At 49.9% G+C, this 15,391-nt stretch overlaps 7 protein-coding genes across 7 annotated transcripts; 3 read left to right on the top strand and 4 right to left on the bottom strand.

Moving 5' to 3' along the window:
* Positions 1–109: 109 nt before the first annotated feature.
* On the bottom strand, positions 110–869 carry PPTG_09163 (hypothetical protein; the record flags this gene model as incomplete). The annotated part of the gene is made up of 4 exons (XM_008904033.1): positions 110–151; positions 201–336; positions 455–508; positions 568–869. 4 exons carry the CDS (start codon positions 867–869, stop codon positions 110–112), a joined length of 534 nt encoding a protein of 177 aa, XP_008902281.1.
* A 316-nt stretch (positions 870–1,185) lies between these two features.
* On the bottom strand, positions 1,186–2,558 carry PPTG_22477 (hypothetical protein; the record flags this gene model as incomplete). Its single annotated transcript, XM_008904329.1, has 3 exons — positions 1,186–1,409; positions 1,978–2,144; positions 2,368–2,558. 3 exons carry the CDS (start codon positions 2,556–2,558, stop codon positions 1,186–1,188), a joined length of 582 nt encoding a protein of 193 aa, XP_008902577.1.
* A 427-nt stretch (positions 2,559–2,985) lies between these two features.
* Positions 2,986–4,401, top strand: PPTG_09162 (hypothetical protein). The gene has a single exon (XM_008904032.1). The coding sequence runs from the start codon at positions 3,031–3,033 to the stop codon at positions 4,294–4,296; it is 1,266 nt and encodes a 421-aa protein (XP_008902280.1). The 5' UTR covers positions 2,986–3,030; the 3' UTR covers positions 4,297–4,401.
* Positions 4,402–4,545: 144 nt separating this feature from the next.
* Positions 4,546–5,303, bottom strand: PPTG_09161 (hypothetical protein; the record flags this gene model as incomplete). The annotated part of the gene is made up of 1 exon (XM_008904031.1): positions 4,546–5,303. One exon carries the CDS (start codon positions 5,301–5,303, stop codon positions 4,623–4,625), a length of 681 nt encoding a protein of 226 aa, XP_008902279.1. The 3' UTR covers positions 4,546–4,622.
* A 988-nt stretch (positions 5,304–6,291) lies between these two features.
* On the top strand, positions 6,292–10,428 carry PPTG_09160 (hypothetical protein). Its single transcript, XM_008904030.1, has one exon. It carries the CDS (start codon positions 6,304–6,306, stop codon positions 10,369–10,371), a length of 4,068 nt encoding a protein of 1,355 aa, XP_008902278.1. The 5' UTR covers positions 6,292–6,303; the 3' UTR covers positions 10,372–10,428.
* PPTG_09159 (hypothetical protein) lies at positions 10,318–12,803 on the bottom strand. The gene has a single exon (XM_008904029.1). The coding sequence runs from the start codon at positions 12,633–12,635 to the stop codon at positions 10,425–10,427; it is 2,211 nt and encodes a 736-aa protein (XP_008902277.1). The 5' UTR covers positions 12,636–12,803; the 3' UTR covers positions 10,318–10,424.
* Positions 12,804–13,681: 878 nt separating this feature from the next.
* On the top strand, positions 13,682–15,016 carry PPTG_09158 (hypothetical protein; the record flags this gene model as incomplete). The annotated part of the gene is made up of 3 exons (XM_008904028.1): positions 13,682–13,880; positions 13,959–14,223; positions 14,308–15,016. The coding sequence occupies 3 exons, from the start codon at positions 13,682–13,684 to the stop codon at positions 15,014–15,016; spliced, it is 1,173 nt and encodes a 390-aa protein (XP_008902276.1).
* Between the last annotated feature and the right edge of the window lie 375 nt (positions 15,017–15,391).

Here is a 15,391-nt window from a genome sequence, read left to right as displayed (position 1 = left end):
GCATCGTCAACCGCTGCTGCAACGGAAGTCTCTTCACGCTGGACAGCAAAGCGGCGCAGAGACGCAGTCTCGGCCCTCGTCAGTTTTGCTGTCTTGCCGTCGAGTACTTTTACACACGCAGCCTCAAAATGAAGCGAGTGCACAATCGCAGCTCGGGCACCAAAATAGAAAGCGTATTAGTGCGAATATTGAAAACATACAAAGAGTAGCATTACCGATATGCGATACCAGCGCAGGCAGCGAATCCAATCGTCCATCGAAGTACACACGCGCGTCCAGGAGTGATACCGTAGAAGCCTGCAACTCCTTGCTGACAGAATCGACTTTCGACAGGTCCTCCAGGAGCTTGCGCAAGCGGCGATTGGCAGCTGGATCGGGCAGGTCGTCGGCTACTAGGTCGTCGTCGTCCTTAATGAACTCCAGCAGTCAAAAGTTGCGATGGATCATACAAAACGTGGAGCTCCAGCGAGTGTCCTGACTTAGCAGGGGCCTCAATGGAGCTTTGAACCTAAAACGGAGTTAACAAAGTTAACGTGCAATCATTGGACAAAAATCGTTAAAAATTACCTGAGGTTTGAGGATTGGTTTAAACTCTTCAGTTTGACCATCAGCGACTTGACTTTGTCTAAATCGTCCGATACTTCACGGAAAAAGTTCTGCACCGCCAGATTCAGGCGGTGGCTTGCACCGCCGACCAGTGACACACTCAAGAGGTTATCAAGGCGCTGATTAGTGTAGCAGTTGTCTCCCACAATAAACAGGTAGTCATCTACACGCTTGTTGTAGTCGCGCATCAGCATCTCTCGTAGAAACGTCAGGTGGGTCGCTACGGAGTGGTCATCCGTTGGGGAGTTCACCAGCGGTGCCATGACCAGCAGCGGGTATTGTGCTATTCCCGCTTTTTCAAAGCAACCGAACACGGCCAGATAGTGCTCCTAGTTAAACGACCACCCGTTGATTATCAAGCCGCTTCGGCGTGTCGGCCTTGATTGCCGCCTCTATGTGACGCGTCACGCTCTCTAACCCGTTGTACAGCGTCTCTTGGCTTGATGCACCATAGATTAGTGATCTACAGCAACACAAAGTCAGAGTACACAGCTAAAACCAACAGATTAGAAACTCAAAAAATTACATGCGTGTTTCTGCGTCCTCGCAAAAATGAAGACGAAAATTGCTCTTGATGATTCAGCTCATCCAGCCGAACACGTTCAGGCTGTGCTCGCGATTCCACGGTGCGAGAGTACCGGTAGCGACTGGGGCTGTAGCACGCATGACCTCAGCGTAGTCAAGATGCTGAGTCTTGACGTGCTGGGCCAGGTTGCTCCAGCCAATCCGTGGCGCCTGTTGGTGCACAACCGAGCAGCAGCAGCGAAAGTAGGCAGGAATAGGCTCCTCCTGGTCGTCGAGTACTGGACGAAAGTAGAATTGAGCGATCTGTTTGTTAGAGAGCGTTGCAAATGTAGAATGACTGTGAGGGCAGTCCCGACAAGGCTTGTAAGCCATTTAAAACTTGGTAGCCATTCATTTCATCGACTGGTCTCAAGCATGTTACCGGTCATATCCGTATATAAATTAAATGTGTTACATTGTAGTAAATAATTGCTTTCAGCCAACCAAATCGCTGGAAGCAATAATTACGCTACATTGATTGCAATTATTGTGATACCAATTGATTTTTCGGGAGCCCTGCTTGCTAGCAACTATTAATACTAAAAACTGGCGAAACCATCCAGACCAATTCTATCAACATGCTGTGATCGCGTACATTTGTGCACAACTTGATTTCAGAGCTGCCGAATTACTGCGTACGCAATCTGCAAATATGTAAATGTACAAGTGCTATACGGTACATGTATGAATTGACATCGTTGTAATTATGGAATTTCGCTGTCCGTGTTAGCTAAAATTTCGAGAATCAAAAATTAGAGGAGTGCCAGCGCAATACCTGCTTCTTAACAGACAATATGCTACATGTACACGAAATAATGCAAGGTAGAATAGTAACTCTGTTCAGTCTTGCGAAATCGCTTGGTCGACCATCGAACTTCGACGTAAACTGCATGGGATTCACATAACGCATTAGAAGCCATGACAACTGGTCATGACTTCTAATGCTTGTCGTTGTGAAAATGATCCACACTTCACTGCAGAATATGCGGGAAGGTCACTCCATGAGTTCCCATAGTCACAGGTGCACTAACTTCCCCACGAAAGTGTTGCCACCACGTGCTTTAATAAGCTTTGTCGAAGTCGCTGTTCATTAACAAAATAACAAACATTTAACGATTCTCATTGATGGAACCTGCGGCAATGCTGAACCCGATAGGTACACTCCAAACCGATTCATACGTCTTTGGGCCTCCTCACCGTCCGACAAGACTCGACAAGAAATGCACACGCCCTTCGCGAAGGTGAATCTTGCAACCCTCCGGTGTGACGACGAGCGTGATGGCGTGCAGGAAACCGATTTTGTGGATCGGGAAATAACCGGCTCGGTGGTGCTTGCGAATGTCTCCTGCACGGAGTCCATCGTCCACTGGTGGCGGCTGACCTGGCATCGAGAAGTCTTCTCAGAGAACGGATGGAGTCAAAACGGATGCAACTCCAGCTGGAGGTATGGGGTTTCAAGCTGTGCTACACTACAAAATGTTATAGAAGTAGCGGAAGAACGGTGTCCAGGTAGGTCCCAATGTCGCAGTGTTTTCAGCGCTTTCGCTGAGTCAGCTCTTTCGAACCGATTGCCTCAAGAGAGCCCGTTCTCGTTGTTCGATCATCTTCTCCTCTGGCTGGAGATCTCCAGATCTGCTGCCTGCACCACCTGAAAGAACGCTTCCAAAGAACCGGCTTGGCGACTCCTCTACGGTTTTGTCCTCTATGGCTCTCCAAGAAGATCTGCACTCCGGTTTGCGTGATGTGGTGAGCTTCGTAATGACCTTCGCAAAGGGTAGCCGGATTTCTCTTACCCCCTCCACCGATTCACAGCTTCTCCCAGTTGACCAACATCCGTCGAGGCTCTCAGTCTCGAAAACGATGCCGAACTGCCGCCGTCAGCCGAACGTCAAGAACACATTGAGGGGGAGGAGCCGCCCTGCCTCTCGAATGTCCGAGAGAATTCATATGCCCATGAGCACCAAGTTATCAGATACTGGAATCAAGGAAGTCGGGAACTCGAACCGCAAGAGAACAATCCGCTTCATGGACGACGAGGCGTTGGACGTCACCGAGCTCAGCTCCTCTTCCGAGTCGTTATCACCGTCACCTGCCAATTCGACATCAAGCTCTTCGTTTTCATCGAACCACACAGACATCCCGCTTCGATTCCGACGATATGAAGGCAAGTTTGAGAACCGACGAGGCCAGTCTTTATTTTACTTCGCACTCTTCCCGCCAGAGAAGATGCCTGTGCGTGGTGTGGCTCTCTATATACATGGTAGCAGTAGCCACTGTCGCCGCCACATCGATCTTTACAAGGAGCTCTGCAAAGAAGGTTTCGGTGTCATCTCGTACGACTTGGCAAACCATGGGGCTAGTGACTTGGACCAGCACAAGACGCGCGCACACATCACCAACTTTCAGTACCTTGTGGATGATACGAATGCCTTCATCACGTACGCCAAGCGCTCTATTTACACCGATGCGCTTCGATACTGGCGAAAGTATCACTACCCTCGACACCCGCACGGACAGAATCCAAGGCTTGTGGCGTTACCAGAGCCGCCGTTGATTATTATCGGTTCCTCGCTCGGGTCACTCGTCGGTATTCACACAGTTCTCACAGCTCAGCATAAATTCCACGCTGCAGTTTGGGCCGCACCAACGGTAGGAGTTACGTGGAACCCGCTGCTGTATGCTGAGTCTCTGCTTCCGCTGGCGATGTTTATCCCCAAGGCGCGTATCGTTCCTGCTGTGAGTCATGATTTATTCTGCAGAGATCCAGCGTTCCTTGAAGCGTTCAAGAATGACCCGCTCACATGTATCGAAAAGATGACTGTGCGAAGTGGAACGGAGGCATTAAATGCCATCAAGCGACTTCAGAACGACAAGCGCGTAACGCAAACAGACAGCGCGTTCTGTACGATTCCGATGCTCTTCATTGCAGGCTCAAACGATGGCGTTTCCGATCAGCAGGCCGCCATCCGATTCTTTGCGTCCATGGGGAATCTTGATAAGGAATTCAAGTTGATTGATGGAGGTTTCCACTTCGTCTTCGAGGATACTCAAAAGGAGGACGCTATCGATCATCTTGTGCAGTGGCTACGCGCAAGGTTTCCCCTTGAGACGCGAAATGGCAGATAAATAGTTGTTTAGAGTTAAGTTAACCAGTTACAGTATTGATGTTCTCTCTATTGACGTTGCCAATAGTAGAGAATATCGGTTGAGCTCTTTTGATACAAAAACTCGAAAAAAAATCACTGGATTTGCGTTAAAAAAAAAGAAGTGAAGGAGCACAGTCAACCATTGCCCCTTCTCAGTTGGTCTTGCACTGGAACGGCATCCAAACTCTCGAACCAGACCAAAAAAAAAAAAATCATCAGGTTGCACTTCGTTCACGCGACTTCCGCTCGGTCGTTCTTGTTTATAAATTAGCACAAGTACACGCACTAGTCCACAGAAACACTACCTTACAGCTCTACGATCTTTCCAGAGTATACCCCAATGGAGACCTCTTCAACAGCTTCATCAATATATGGAAGCAGAGCTTCACAGCGCTCAGGAAGCGGGCTCAACCGACCCATGTGTCGCATTTGCCGCTTGAACGCCCAATTCGTAAACAGCACGTAATGCCCGGCCACAAGTACACCACCTTGACGATCTTGAGTACGATACTTCCGAGGCACGACTACGGGTGGTTTAACGAACTCCTCGATCATGTCCGAAGAAATCGACACGATCGAAGCGGAAAAGTCAATGATTTCGGCATTGCGTGGAGAGATCGACACCGGATCAGAATCCTCGTCGGACGTGTCTTCATCCGAACTGCCCAATGGCTCATCGTCATCGTAGCGCAGGTTTGCGGACGATTCTACAATGTACTGCTGTAACTCCTCCTGGTAGCTGTGGTTGTCATAATCGCACTCCGGTTTATTGTGGTGGTGTGTCAGACTCCCCAACGTTCGCTGGATGAAGTTCCGCTTGTGTTTCGGCTTTCTCTTCTCCGATTCTACGACTTCTTGACGTTCGAAAACCTTCTCGAGCCAACCATCTTGGCAGACCTTAGTAGATTTTGTGTCACTATCACTCCTCTTCACCGGAACAAGAACGAAAGGCTTCACGTGTTCTGTCGTCGAGGAAAGTGGAGGCATTTGTGCCGGAGGCGATAGAATGGAGCAGCTGATTGAGTTGGACGACGCGAATTTGGGAGTGAAGACGGCGACACAGGGAGATGACGAGCATCTGCAAAGCATAAGGATGCCCAAGGCAGCGAATCCAAGCCAGATTACGCCTACAAAGCACAGTCTAGCCTTGATTGGCTCGCGGAGCACCCCAGGTTGCTGGCATTGGATTGAACCGCAGCAGGTGAAGCATCCGCCATCTGGGCGGCTTTCCCAGTCCCCGAAGGCTATCTGTTCGCGTTGCATCCATAGGGTCTATTTGGAGAAAATCCGAGCAGCAGCAGTTGCAGGCATCGCAGAGTTTAATGGCATGGTATCGCAGCAAATATCAAGCAGTTGAAGCTTTCGGATTTCAATCCGGAACGTCGGAGAGTTCACCTCCTTATTGCAGTGCTGCAAGTTGCATCCTTGCTGTGAAGTGATCACTCACTCATCGTCAACGCATCCCACCTATCGTCACGCACACCGAAATACACTCTCTTCGAGCTGCAGGGTTTAAAATATTCAGGATCATTTTACTTGCTGTGTTTTTAGAGAACACAGCAAGTAAAATGATCCTGAATATTTTTTTTGCTCTCTGGAGTAATAATTGACCATCCGACACAGCCAAACGGTTCCACGGCGCATAGTGCGTGGCTCATGTGTTGATATCTTGGGTTTTAGGGCGAGCCAGGTGGCATTTTCGCAGCTCACGCTAGTCGAGTGAAGACACCGTGCAGGTGGATTCTCAAGCCATGTGAAGAGTATAGGTGTCCACAGAGCTCACCAAACGCGCCTCCACCCGGTAGGGTATCAACTGAATCTCCCACAAACGAGAGTCTTCACGAGACGAAGACTGCACACTTCAATTGAGTTCTCCTGGCCCAGCACAGGAGCAAAGTTTCACTTCAACATAATCATACCGTTCTTCACTTCTCTAAATACGAATTAATTCAGCATATGAATTACAAAACGTAGTTGAATTCGTGGTATGACGTATGATGCGTCCAGCATGGACCGCTATGGCACCTTCGACGGCGGTGGTGAAGGCACTAGCGTCGGATCCAGCGCACGATGCCGAGTGCGGCGTCGTTCATCTTCTTCGTCGCATTCAGGTGCACAGGTTAATGCCGCTTTCATCCCCGAATATCCTCCCAACGCCTCCGTAGACCTCCGGCCGTGTCTGGTTAACGAGGCTTCAGCGTCCTGGCTGTCACGCCTCGGCTTTCTCTTCGTGGAGCCACTCGTGGCGCTCGGAGGTGCGCGCCGCCTACGTCTTCAAGATCTATGGACACTTGAGCCCGAGAATACGTCGGAACAGGCCGAGAGACGCTTCCGTGCCGCGTACACTGCAACCGGCGATCTGATGGCCGCCATCTTGCGCACTGAGTGGCGCGCCATCGTGTACAGTGGTGGCCTAGGATTGTGCTCGGCCATAAGTGCCTGTTGCGTCCCTATACTTCTCTTCAAACTGTTGACAGCCGCCATGGACCCCGAGAGCGAGCACCGGTCCGTGCTGGAGCTGCTACTGCTGCTGGTAGGTATCCACGTGGCCGTCATGCTGGCCGTGTTGTTCGACCGCCACGCGCGCTTCAGGATGTTCAAGGCTCAGCTCCGTGTCGTGTCCTCTATCCGTCTCCTAGTCTTCGCCAAGTCAGTTCAACGGCCAGTTAAGGGCCGTCACGGCACGAGCACCAGTATCGCCGCCATCGCCACGCTCTACTCGTCCAACCTCGTACAGTTGAGCTGGCTGCTCATCCGATTCCACGACATGTGGACGTCCACTGTTCAGCTCTCGGTACTGCTCTTCATCTTACACCACACGTTACAGACAAGCGCGACTGTAATCCTGTCGTCTCTGGCTGTCATCATAGGCGGCTTATCAGTGTTGACGGCGCTTTCAGCCAGGATGCTGCAATGGTACACCAAGAAACGGGCCAAGACGCTGGCCACAGTAAACGAGTGCTTTAAAGGGATCCAGTCCATCAAACTGTACGCGTGGGAAGATAAAATCCTGTCCAAGATCATGTCAGCCAGACGAAAAGAAGAGAAGAGGAAGTTATGGGAAGCAGCCTTCCGAATTCTTCGCTACTGCTGTGTGTGGGAGGCACCAGCGTTCGCATCAGTCGCGATTTTTACATCCCTAGCTGCGCGTGCAGGTTTCTTCTCGCCTGCCACGGTGTTCACAGCTTTGATTTTGATCGACCATGTCCAAGTTGAACTGCACGGACTGATTATGGGCATCCGAGTAATGATCGACGGGCGTGTTGGACTGCGTAAAATCGGCCATTATCTCCGGTATTGCGATAAATTCGCCATCGATACGACTGATGGGACTACAGAGGAGACAGAGCGCAAGACGTACCCTGATGGTGTTGTGGCTGTCATGGAGAATGTAGATTTATCAGTAGGATACCATTCGCCCACGACGGTTCTGGCCAATGTCAACCTGCGTGTGAATGCAGGGGAACTTGTAGTGATCCACGGAAAGGCTGGAGCCGGGAAGACGACGCTCCTGACTGGATTCCTAGGTGACGTTGCCTGTGTGAAGGGCAGTGTGTTTCTGTCACCACACTACAAGGTCGCGTATTGTTCGGAGCAGCCATGGCTACAGACTCTGAGCATCAGAGAAAATGTACTTTTCGGGTATCCTTTCTATGAAGCCAAGTACTATCGCGTGTTGGATGCCTGTTGCTTGTTGGAAGACCTCGAGAGCTTGCCCGATGGAGACGACACGATGGTCGGACCGAAAGGAATTAACCTCTCTGGCGGCCAGAAATCTCGCATCGCTCTGGCCCGAACTCTGTATTCTGATGCAGACGTGTATCTGCTTGATCGCCCATTGGCTAGTGCCGACGCCATTGTACAAAGCGACGTGTTTCGGAAATGTTTCCTGGAGTTACTTCGCTACAAGACAATTATTGTTGCCACGCACAACCCGGAAGTCGTGGAGTCCGGTTTTGTTGATCGCTTGTGGCACGTTAATGAAACTTCAGTGGCGGAGACCTGTCGCGGTGGATCCTCTTCAACTTCCACAGGAACCGCAAGCCGTCGTGCTCGTCGGCTTGCAGATATTCCGCCCTGGCGCATTAGTCGCAACGAGGAGAATACGGGCGAAGAGTACTCCCCATTTGCTATGGATAACCAGCAGATTCAAGAGGTTCGGACACGGATATTCCACGGGGGCCGTCGATCGGCGTCGAAAGTGGCTTTAATCCCTAAGTGTGACTTGACTCGGCACACAGTGGATGGAGTTGCAAAGGAGATTTGGTGGCCGAGTCGTGGACGTAATTCTTCTCTAATCGCCTGCGCTCTCTTTGTCACTTACGGTCTCGTGGAGGTGGCGAAGAGCTTGTGGTTGGTGCACTGGAGTAATATGACGTGGACGTACGTCGATATGTGGAAAGCGACGGTCGTCTACGGTTTGCTGAGCGTCGCAGCGTTCGTTGTTCTGCTTGTTAGCTCTGCAGTGATCTTTTATGTGCTCTCCAGACGTGCTAAGAGTACCTTCAGTGACGTGACCCAGTCCCTCCTCCGTGCCCCCATGTCTGTGCTGTATCAAACTCCAATCGGTGAAATCCTGGCGCGTTACTCGACGGATATGCAAGTGATCGACGGGTTGATGTCGTTCCCTTTGGTGTTTCTGTTTCGAAGTACTGTATCGATTGCGGCTGCATTAGGGATAATGTGCTATCTGCTGGGTGTTACAGGCGCAGTTTTCGCGGCTCTGACGGCGTACATGTGCATAGGCATGGTGGACAAGCGTCTATTTGCTCAGGTTTACTCGCTGAGAGCAGAACTTGAGGCTGCAGACCTGAATTTCGTTTCAGAAACTTTGGACGGAGCTGCAGTCATCCGCTCGTTTGGAGCCGACCAGGTGGAGCGTGTTTGTCTGCATCACGGCAAAATGGTTGACGATAGATCACGGATAGCCACCGTTGTGGAGGTGTTTACTCATTGGCTGTATATTCGATGCAGCCTTTTGGTAGCGGTCTTCTTGTTCTGTTTAGCTCTTCTTCTGACACATGGAGGACTACAAGCGAGCACGCTGGGTCTGATGCTTCACTGTATCTACAGTATTCAGCGTGACTTTGTCTCGTTCTCGGTGGGGATCCTGAACAGCTCGGTCAACATGTTCAGCATTGCCAACCTGAAAAAGTTCCAGCATATTCCACCTGAAGAAAACATAGAACAGAAGGGGGTCCAGCAACGCCTAAGTGCTCCTCTTCAATGGCCTACGACTGGTGCTGTCGTTTTCGATCACGTATTCTTTCGATACGACATGGCACAAAAAGACAGCGATCTATCAAGTTGCGCACTGAAAGACGTGACGTTTTCAGTTGCTGGTGGTGAAAAGATTGGCGTTGTGGGGAGAACTGGATCCGGCAAGAGCTCGCTTGCCATGGCAATGTTGCAAATGCACAGCTTACCACGTGGTCGGATTCGTATCGATGGAGTAGACATCAGTCGTCTACATTTGCGTGACATCCGTAGTCGGATCTGTATCATCCCGCAAACCCCGTTGTTCTATCGGTGCTCTATTCGTCGATACTTAGACCCGTTCAAGGAGTTTAATGACGATGCGTTATGGGAAGTTCTAGTCAAGACTGGTCTCTGTGATACCCCCGGGCCAGTTAGTGACGGTGGCGAAGTTAGCGAAGAAGAGGTTTACACTGGAGAGCAAGCTACAAGCCGAGTGATCGTGACGAACCTAGACATGAGGCTGGCAGAGAATGGAGAAAACTGGAGCATGGGCGAGCGGCAGATGCTGGTGCTGGCGCGATCGCTTCTGAAACCTGCTCGGGTTCTCATCTTGGATGAAGCGTTCTCGTCTGTGGATCAAAAGTGCGATAAGAAGCTTCTTGAAGTTGTTGAGAAGGAGTTCGTGAACTCAACGATCTTTCTCATCACACATCGACTCGACCAGGTTCTGGGCTTCGACCGAATCATAGTGATGCAAGGTGGGACGGTTGCTGAGTATGGAGCTGCAGAAGACCTCGTCACGGACCCTGATAGCGCATTTTACGAGTTTTTGGAGACCACATTGCTCACATTTTAGAGTTCATGATTTTGATTTATTATCTTCGTAATGAAAAGTATTAGATGCTTCCCTCACAGTTCTGTACGTTCTGTCTTGACGTAGTTGTAGCTTCGGATCGACGGCTCCAGTTTCTTCACCACATTCAAGTGAGAATCGTTCGGGTGTCGCGTCTCAAGTGGGAATCTCTTGTGCAGCCACTCCACTAGATATTCGAGCACCTCCTCCTTCTCAGGTTCCTCGTAGATCATGTGGTACAAGCCGTCAAAGACTTTGAAAGACTTGTCCAAATTGCTTATGCGATGGAAAAACCTGAACGAAGCCTGTTGATCTGAAATGCGATCGTCAGATCCAGCAAGGAACAGCATGGGGATCGCACAGAACGAGGAATCCTCGTCCGAAACTCTCTTGTCTTGCTGCAGTCGAATCATGGCAGTGAGCGATTGGTGGCCACTGCGAGGAGTGATCATATCGCTGCTGGTCAGAGGATCTTCTTGATATTTTTTCAGGAATTCTGGGTTTCGACTTCGCAAGTTGTGCTGAATGGCAGGGATCATTTTGGCCGTCGGGAACGCGGCAACCAGCGGCTTGGCAAACTTCCACTGAGCCCACAACACCGGAGTCCATGTGACTCCAATACTAGGCGACGCCCAGACCCCAGCGTGGAATTTGTGTTGGCCTGAGAGTACCGTGTGGAGACCAATTTGAGCTCCGAACGACGTGCCGGTGATGATTAACGGCAGTTCGGGCGGTGACTCGCGCTTTTTCTCCCTTCCGTGGGGGTGACGAGGGTGGTGATGCTTCCTCCAGTACCTTAGAGCGACCTTGTAAATGTTTGTCTTGGCAAATTTGATGAAATCGTTCGTGTCGTCAACGAAATCGTCAAAGTTGCTGATGTGCGCGCGTGTGTTGTACTGGTCGTAGTCGCTCGCTCCGTGGTTCACCAGGTCGTAGGTGATCACACCGAAACCTTCTTGGCAGTATCTCTCGTAGAGTGCAGTATTCCGTCGACAGTGGTCGCCCATACCGTGCAAGTGCAGAATAATTCCTCGCATCGCCAGCTTCTCAGGTGGGAATAGGGAAAAATACAAGAGCGACTGACCTCGTCGATTCTGGAATTTCCCTTCAAAGTGGCGTGGACGTGATGAAGATTTCATGTTTTTCTTGCTTGACGTTGAATACGACGACGCTCGTGGACGGAAGTCTTCGTCACTGAGCTTAAGCGCATCTTTTAGCCCTTGACCGCTGTCAGATGAAGCGCGAGGGCGATTAACCGAGATATCCTCCTCCGACGGGAATCGGGGGCGGCTTCGACTCTGCTTGGCTGGTTTCGATACAGCTGCAGTCAAGTTTGAAGACGATTTCGGACGTGTCAACTTACGCGGCGGAGGATTCGATTCTCGTCTTCGCACTGAGAACTTTCCATCATCCGATGATCCGTCCGATGATGAAGGAGAGGACGACAAGTGTGCGGAGGATTTCGATCGAGGTGCTCGTGACGTGGGGCCTGAGGCTGGTCGGGTACCGATTGCACGGGGTTTCCAACCCTCCGGTTTCGTCTGTGGCGCAGGACCGGATGACAGGAGGTCTTCAAAGCAAGGAACGGGACGCGATCGAAGCGACTTGGCTGGTTTAGTAGGTTTTGGTACTGGTGCTTTTTCCTTCGCTGCTTTCTTCGCTTCCTCGTCCAAGAGGGAATCGTCAAAACAGGATACCGGGCGAGACCGCACTGAACGAGCCTTCGCTGCCTTCTTAGGAGGCGACTGCGCTGTCTTCGACGTCTTCGCGTCATCCTCACTGGAACGAGATCTTACTGAATACATCTGCCTTGCCACTGCAGACGTGATACCTTTAACGGTAGGCATAGCCATATCAGCGAAAGATGGAGTCCATGTTCGAGCCGATTGAGCTCGCAGAGGTCTAGTAGGCGGTTGAGAGGGGGTGTCAGTAGTAGTTGCTTCGACTTCCTCAAATTTGGCAATGGAACGCGATCGTGCTGTGTTAGACTTGCTCGTCCGTGCAGTAGTCTTAGCAGTTGAAGGTTTATCGCGGTTTGCTGCGGGACGAGATCGAATAGAACCAGCCACTCTCTGCTGGCTTGGACTCGAATCGGAGCCCGAGGATGAAGTGGTCGGAGACGTGGAGCACGAATCCGCGACGGGGACCGCTATTGGCACATTATCGAGACTGGAACGTTCCTCCTGGATGGCCGACATGGCCAGCGCATTGCGGCTCTGGACGCGCCGTATTGGAAGTCCAATTGGCCCTCTGTTGCTATTCGTCATCTTTTCGGAAATGGTGAGGCGCGGACACTTTGGTTCACCGAGAGAGAGAGAGCAGCATCACCAGATTAATGCGAACGACGGACGATCGCTTGGCTGGCTTCCGTTCCGACTTGAAGAAAGCCAGAAGTGGCGTCGAAATGGGGAACACCACACGAGATTGTGTGTCTTTTCAAACCTACGCATTCGAGATCTTGGGATCGGCATCCGTGTCATAGGCAGGCATCCTTAGCTGCGGGAAGTTTAGCGGAATTTCCCACAAATTATGGAAATAAATCTTCTGAAACTTTAAGGTAATCTCATCGCGTGTTGATACAAATTGATATCAACTCTTCGTCCTACCCTTTCACTATCAGAGCCAATTGTGGAGATACGTGCAATTAGCCTATAAAACGCATTCCGCGTGCTCAGCAAAATTACCTCTAATGCATAATGGTTTTCAGTTTTAGTGTTTGATTTCACGAAAACTTCATTTTTTAAAAATTCCTGACATTACCTTGGTAAAGCTCTGTGTTTAAAAGTATTGCGACTGCTCTACTGCCTACGTGCACAATAACAGAGTATTGTGGCGTTGCAAGAAGATAAAACTTGAGTTTTGGACACTTTTAAAAAAAGTGTCCAATGCAAAGATTGTTTTTTTCGGCGGGATGGGATTCCTTCTGTAACTCGTAGGTTAATAATTCGAGGTACCACATCTCATAGAATCTACAACAGAACTATTGTAGGCTCAAGCGAACTTTTAGCAAGGGTTTCATTCACAGATTGGTCAGATGTATGGGTGTGAACGAGACGAATATCGACTGTCGCTGGAGATTGGAAATGAACTTTAGAGCATCTCCAGCGGTTAGACTTATTTGCAAGTCCTATTGAGGCGGATGGGACCTTAATTTTTAGAATAGAACTCCTGATTGCATCTTGTCTACAGCGGTTTGGAACTCACAGCGCGACTTAACATTTTTTTTGTCCAATCAAACTACGACACAAAAGATCTCTCTAAATACCGCATTACCAGAAACTCACGAAGGAGTGAAGCGCTGGTGACGTCAAGTATGGACGACGACGACTCGGAAGAAGAATACTATTTCCCCTACATGTTACCTGAGGGAGGGGTGGACAACACGAGCGCAGCGCGGGGCAAACAAGGCGGGTCTATCAAAGGCAGGAGAGCAAATAAAGATCGGGATCGAGAAATATGGGGAGAACGTCTAATGAGCGACTACTTTGGTGACAACCCAGTCTACGATGAGGGTATGCTATTTTCTGTAAACGAAATGTTCTCCTTTAATGACCATTAATGTTCATGGCTACTGCAGGTGCCTTTCGCAGGCGATTACGTATGCGTCGTGACCTTTTTTGAGCTCATTACAATCGCCCTGGTTGAGGATGAAGATTGCAGCTACTTCGTCCAGCGCATTGACGCAACTGGACGTCCTGGTTTCCTACCAGAACAGAAGGTAACGTGTGCTTTACGGATGTTGGCATATGGAGCATCAGCAGATCAATTAGATGAGCTGATTCGTATGGCTGAGTCCACAGTGTTGGAGACTTTAAAGCTGTTCTGCAGCAATATTATCCGGTTATTTGGTCCAGAGTATCTTTGAAAGCCGACCAAGGATGACTTGGAAATACTTCTTGTCGAGAATGCTGAACGCGGTTTTCCGGGCATGATTGGTAGCTTGGACTGTATGCACTGGACATGGAAGAATTGCCCAACGGCATGGCAAGGAGCTTTTCAGGGAAAAGAGAAGTGCTCGACGGTGATCTTGGAAGCAGTGGCTTCTAAGTCGTTATGGATTTGGCATGCATTCGATGACATGCCTGGCGCCAACAACGATTTGAATGTACTCGAGCGATCTCCTTTGTTGAATGACCTGGTAAACGATGTTGCCCCCAAAATTTCCTTCACTGTGAATGGTGCGACGTACAATCAGGGATACTATCATTCAGATGGAATTTATCCTGCCTGGGCAATTTTTCAATCCAGTATCAGTGCACCCCAAGGCAACAAGCGTAAGTGTTACGCTGTCCAACAGGAAGCTGCTCGCAAGGACGTTGAACGCACTTTCGAAGTATTACAACAACGCTTTCGAATTCTTGCCCTACCTTGTAAACTATGGAGTGTCGATGCAATGAAGGATGTGATGCTAGCTTGCATTATCCTCCACAACATGATTGTGGAAGACGAGCAGCGAATTCCCTCACTGAATCATCAGTATCTGTTCGAAGATGAATGGGTCAGCCCGGCAGAAGTTGGTGTACCAGATGAGTGCCCAGTCGCAATGATAGCAAACGCGATGCAAGTGCTGGAAGACGAAGAACTTCACTATGAATTAAAAACGGATTTGGTCGAACATGTATGGCAATGCTACGGTGATCTCGGCTAGCAAAACTTTTCTCTGGATCCTGTCTGATAGGGTTTCAAACTAGACTACGGCAGAAGCCCAGCTAAACTAAAGTTTGATTGTCAGCAACTTGACTTTCTTCACCCTCGTCATTGTTTAGCCCTGCCACGTGTGGTGTATTGAACGCACGCTCAGGTGTTTCCAGCTCTTCGCTTTGTTGTAACTGCCCGCGTTCTTGTGAATCAGCAAGTGTCTTCCTCATGTTGGCGAGGATGGTTCTTCGCTGCATAGTAAAATATTCTTGTGACTCGTAGCTGGCGGGATTCTGCAAGAAGATAGATAGATAGAAATTTTGCTCCATTACAGCGACCTTCTTTTCGGTGGCAACAACGAACCTGAGATGAGCTTCACCCCCAA

Source organism: Phytophthora parasitica (assembly GCF_000247585.1).
Source record: "Phytophthora parasitica INRA-310 unplaced genomic scaffold supercont2.17, whole genome shotgun sequence".
Taxonomy (NCBI): Eukaryota; Oomycota; class Peronosporomycetes; order Peronosporales; family Peronosporaceae; genus Phytophthora; species Phytophthora nicotianae.
This window is presented reverse-complemented; position numbering and strand designations above follow the sequence as displayed.